This window comes from Penaeus monodon, chromosome 5, assembly GCF_015228065.2.
Source record: "Penaeus monodon isolate SGIC_2016 chromosome 5, NSTDA_Pmon_1, whole genome shotgun sequence".
NCBI lineage: Eukaryota > Metazoa > Arthropoda > Malacostraca > Decapoda > Penaeidae > Penaeus > Penaeus monodon.
The window spans coordinates 158,085-163,084 of NC_051390.1; the positions used below are offsets into that span (position 1 = coordinate 158,085).

Sequence of the window (5,000 nt, forward strand, 5' to 3'; positions counted from 1 at the left end):
GGTCACGGTGGATTCGGTCACGGCGGATTCGGCAATGGATTCGGTCACGGCGGATTCGGCCATGGATTCGGTCACGGTGGATTCGACCATGGATTCGGTGGCCACGACCACGTTATTCACCACGGCGATCATATTCACGTCCTCCACCACCACTTTTAAGCGGTCATCGGATGGCCTTGCTTGACTGTGGCATCGGCAAGGAAAGCGCCTCCTTTGCGGATCGTTTATATTAATAATTAAAAACAATACATTTTTTATACATATGCATGATTTTCATTTTTAAGTTCCTAGTATTCATCAGGATGAAAATGCCATGAAAATGTGAAGTACATAATGAAAAAAGTAAAGATTATTAAGACTGTACGAACGTAATACTATTGTACGCTACAATATCTTTCTTATGGCCCCTTTTTAGGAGTAACTGATATCCATGTCCAATTAGTTACACATATAGACACACCCATACAGATTAACATTTGCAGACGCATGCAGATGGAAATAAACTCATACAAACACGCATACAGAAAAAAATACATACAATTAAACATAGCCACACGGATAAAATAACACATCAACAAGTACCTACACACAGAAAATAGACAGATAAACAGAAAGAATTGCAATCTCCGTTAGGTTTATAGTGTGTCCTACAGCCTTGAGTTGCTCAGTTTCAGGTTGCTTGATGAGAGGATGAAGGCGTGACGACCACACGCATCCACGTACGCATTTGCAAACACAAATATACACACAGACATACATATACAGACATACTTACACACTGATATACATGCACAAACACACACTGACACACACATACAGACACACACACACATATACACACACATACACGCACATACCGTATATACAAGTCCTATACAGAAGTATATGTCAACAGAATACCTTCTCTTATTATGAATACTCAGCTACTGTCTTGTAGTATTCGACTTATACGAATGTCTTTCACAGGAGAATATGTACGCAACGCGCGCACGTGTGTGTGTATGTGTTTGTTTGATTATCAGTATGTGTGTTTGTTTGTGTTCATCTTTTATATGTGTGGTTGTCAGTGTGTATAGTTGTCTTTTTGCGTATATATTTATATTTGAGTGTGTGCGTGTCTTTCTGTGTATGTTTTTATTCTTTGTGTGTGTTTACCTTAGCGTATAATTGTGTTTATTTTGTCTGTGTATTTGCCATTAGTGTGTGAGTATATGCGTAAGTGATTGCGTGTACGTGAGTGTGTGTGTGAGTGCATATGTATGTGTGACTGCATGAGTGCGTGTGAACGAGTGCGTGCGTTCGTGTGTGTCTGCAACGACGCATAGGTACCTCTTCGTGTTCGTGGGTCGTCAAGCAGGGCCGGCGAGAGCGCTGGGCTCACCTTCCCAAGGTTAAAGCAATTCGGCAACTCCGTTACGTCTGGCTGAGGAAAATGGCTTTCTGTGTGTCAATAGGAGAATCCGTTTATCTTTCTCGTTAATATGGAACAGTACATATAAATGGCCGAGAGTGTCAGTGTGTGTGTTTGTACATGTGGCTGATGTGCACACACAGACACGCAAACGCAGACACAGGGGCAGATCCAAGATAAATTAGAAAAATATGGAAACCTTTTGAGGTATGGTCTTTCAATCAGACAGGGGTGTGTCTGTCAAGGTCACAAACGTTAAGAAATAGCAAGTTTAGATCTTTATAATTTTTTGTCAAGAAACCTGATATTCACCATGCTTATGAACATCCATTTCGAGATTGATAAATCATATACCTATGCGTAATACACGCATTTCCTAAAGGCAAATTCAAGGGCTACCAAAAAAAAAAAAAAAAAAAAAAAAAATTTTGGGGGGGTTAATTAAGGATATCTGCAACCTGTATCTTTTGTGGATTACACACACACAAATAAAACATAAAGTAAATAGTTTTTTGCTTGTGACTGCCGGAAATTACGATTTTTTTAAAACATGACAAAATTTATCCACTTTCCTAGTAAAATTTTCTTTGTGTTGAAATTGATTTTTTCCTTTCTTTTATTTTAGATTTATGTCTTATGGTATTATTTAAAAATTAACTTCGTAAGAGTTTCTTTTTCGCATCTCCCACTGGAGTAAATTATAAGACAAAACAAATAAAGCGTCGAGTTTTATAATGGCTGAAGTCCAAGTTTAGCCTCTATCTCTGTCTTATAAATGAGGATGAACTTGGCATCTACGCCATTTGCGGCGGTTTTTCCCAACTATGAAAGGGAGTAACATTTTCATTTACTGAGTTATGCCCTTGGTATTTGGTATTCTGAGGTTCACCATGATGTCGTTTATGAATATTAGAAGATATTTTGTATGTATGTTCGACTTTTTTTTCTTTTTATAAAGGAGATTGAACTTTGCTCCTTAGCAGTTTGCGATATGTATGTGCGTGTGTGTGTGTACACACACACACACACACACACACACACACACACACACACACATATAATATATATTATATATATATATATATATATATATATATATGTATGTATATATAAAATATATATATATATATATATATATATATATATATATATATATATATATATATATATATATATATATATATATGCATATATACACACACACACATATATGTGCATATGTATGTATATCTGTGTATATATATATATTTATCTATCTATCTATCTATCTATATTTATATCTATATCTATATCTATCTATCTATCTATCTATCTATCTATCTATCTATATCTACTATCTATCTATCTATCTATCTATCTATCTATCTATCTATCTCTCTCTCTCCTCTCTCCTCTCTCTCTCTCTCTCTCTCTATATATATATATATATATATATATATATATATATATATATATATATATATATGAATATGTATATGTGTATGTGTATATATATGTAATAGATAGGGTAAGTGAGTAAGTATACATGCGTATATATGTGTAGAAGTGAATGTGTGTGTATGTATGTATATATATACGTGTATATGTATATTGTATGCGTGCATGTATATGTGTATGCATGAGTATATGCAAACGTATGTGCGCATACGCGTGTGCGTCAGCATACGTATTGCTATTTTTGTGTGTGTATATACAGTCATAAGCAGATGCACAGGATGGATGCGCAGGTGTGTGCTCGCATACATGGGGGTGAGTATGCACGTGTGTATGCGCATGTGATGTGCGCACACGTCTATACATGGGTACACGAGTGCTCGTATGTAGTTTCGTATAATGTAAGAGTGTGTATGCATATCACATACAAGGGAGCATATGTAAAGGTGTATGCTTGCGTGTGCATGTGCAAGAAAATGAACATATGCGTGGCATTTGTAGGTGAACAACTGTGTCTGCACTGGGCGTACATGCACATAAATAAATCAGTGTATAAAAATACAATCACATATACACACTTCTGATAGTTAAGCCCATGCTCACGGGAGTATACCCTGGTGTAGTGAGCAGGCCGTGCGTGGCGACAGATAAGTACACGCTAGACAGAGCCAACCCTGCTGGAGGGGCTTATCAGTGGCATCCCGGCTAAACTACTCCCCCTTCCACCAAGATACACCTAAGCCAGTAGGTGGGAGGTAACTCGGCTGTATACCTCTCAATCAAAAACCATGACTGCACAAACAGAGCAACGGCCCTCATTCCCCGGAGGCGAAGGAGCCCCTGGTTACGGCGGCGATCAGGACTGTTCCAGAGCAGAGGGTGCTAAGAATCCCCGGTCAACAACAGGCCGCCCCACGTTGATGAACCTTTGCACATATAATATAAGGACAATGAGAACTGAATCCGACTTACTAGCATTACTTGAGGAACTTTCTTTCATCAAATGGGTATTGTAGGACTCTGTGAGGTTAGAAGACAAGGCGAAGAACAGAAGATACTAAATGATGGACATGTGCTCTATTGGAGAGGTAAACCCCAGGGTAGCAAGCAGGAATTAGGGGTGGGCTTCTTAGTTCACAAACGTTTAGAAAAGAATATCGTGGAATTCTATAGTATAAGCGAAAGAGTGGCTTCAGTAACAATAAAACTAAACAATAGGTACAACTTAAAGATTGTTCAAGTCTATGCTCCAACCTGCAGCCACAGTGATGAAGAAATAGAGAGCTTCTATGAAGATGTTCATTTAGCCAGCGAGAGAGTAAAATCCCATTTCACAATAATAATGGGAGATTTTAATGCAAAAATAGGTAAAAAGACAGTAGGAGAAACCGCAATAGGGAATCATGGAATAGGTACTAGGAATGAGAGGGGACAAATGCTAGTTGATTTTGCGGAGGCTCGATCTCTCAAAATCATGAATACATTCTTCGAAAAAAGACTAGAGCGGAAGTGGACTTGGAAGTCGCCATCTGACATCAAAAACGAAATTGACTCCATAATTTCAAATAGACGCGATATAATAAAAAATGTGGAAGTTATTAATAAAGTAAATGTTGGCAGCGACCATAGAATGGTCAGAGGCCAAATTAAACTACACCTCAGAAGGGAAAGGAGTAAACTCATACGAAAACCACAGCCAGATTTAGCTAACTTGAAGACCAGAGCGACAGAATTTAACCTTAACATCCAAAACAGATATTCACTTCTCAGCGACGAAGATCTCAACATTGACCAAATCAACAAACAGTTCAATGACATAATAAAGGAATCTGCACTAGAAGTAGGCGGTAAGATCGTCAAGCAAATCTCCAGCAAGTTCTCGGTAGAAACTAAAGAGCTTATGCAAAAACGTAGGGTCATGAAAATATCGTCAATCAGGGACAAGATAGAATTAGCCGAACTAACAAAGACTATAAATAAAAAGAAAGGGAAGATGTACGGAAATTCAATACTCAAATAATAAATGAAACAGTGATATCAGGTACTAGCATGAAAACAGTTAAAAGGAGACTCGGTATAGGGAGAAATCAATTGTATGCAATAAAGAAACCAGATGGAGAAGTAACATACAATAAGAATGAAATCATAAGAATAG

General features: G+C 37.6%; 1 protein-coding gene across 1 annotated transcript in view; it reads left to right on the top strand.

Moving 5' to 3' along the window:
- Nucleotides 1-263, top strand: part of LOC119572809 (cold and drought-regulated protein CORA-like) — a 1,359-nt gene extending 1,096 nt beyond the window's left edge. Inside the window, exon 2 of the mRNA XM_037919756.1 lies at nt 1-263. This exon is cut by the window's left edge and continues 117 nt beyond it. Coding sequence (XP_037775684.1) covers nt 1-159 — 159 coding nt within the window. The 3' untranslated portion in view covers nt 160-263.
- Nucleotides 264-5,000: the final 4,737 nt, after the last annotated feature.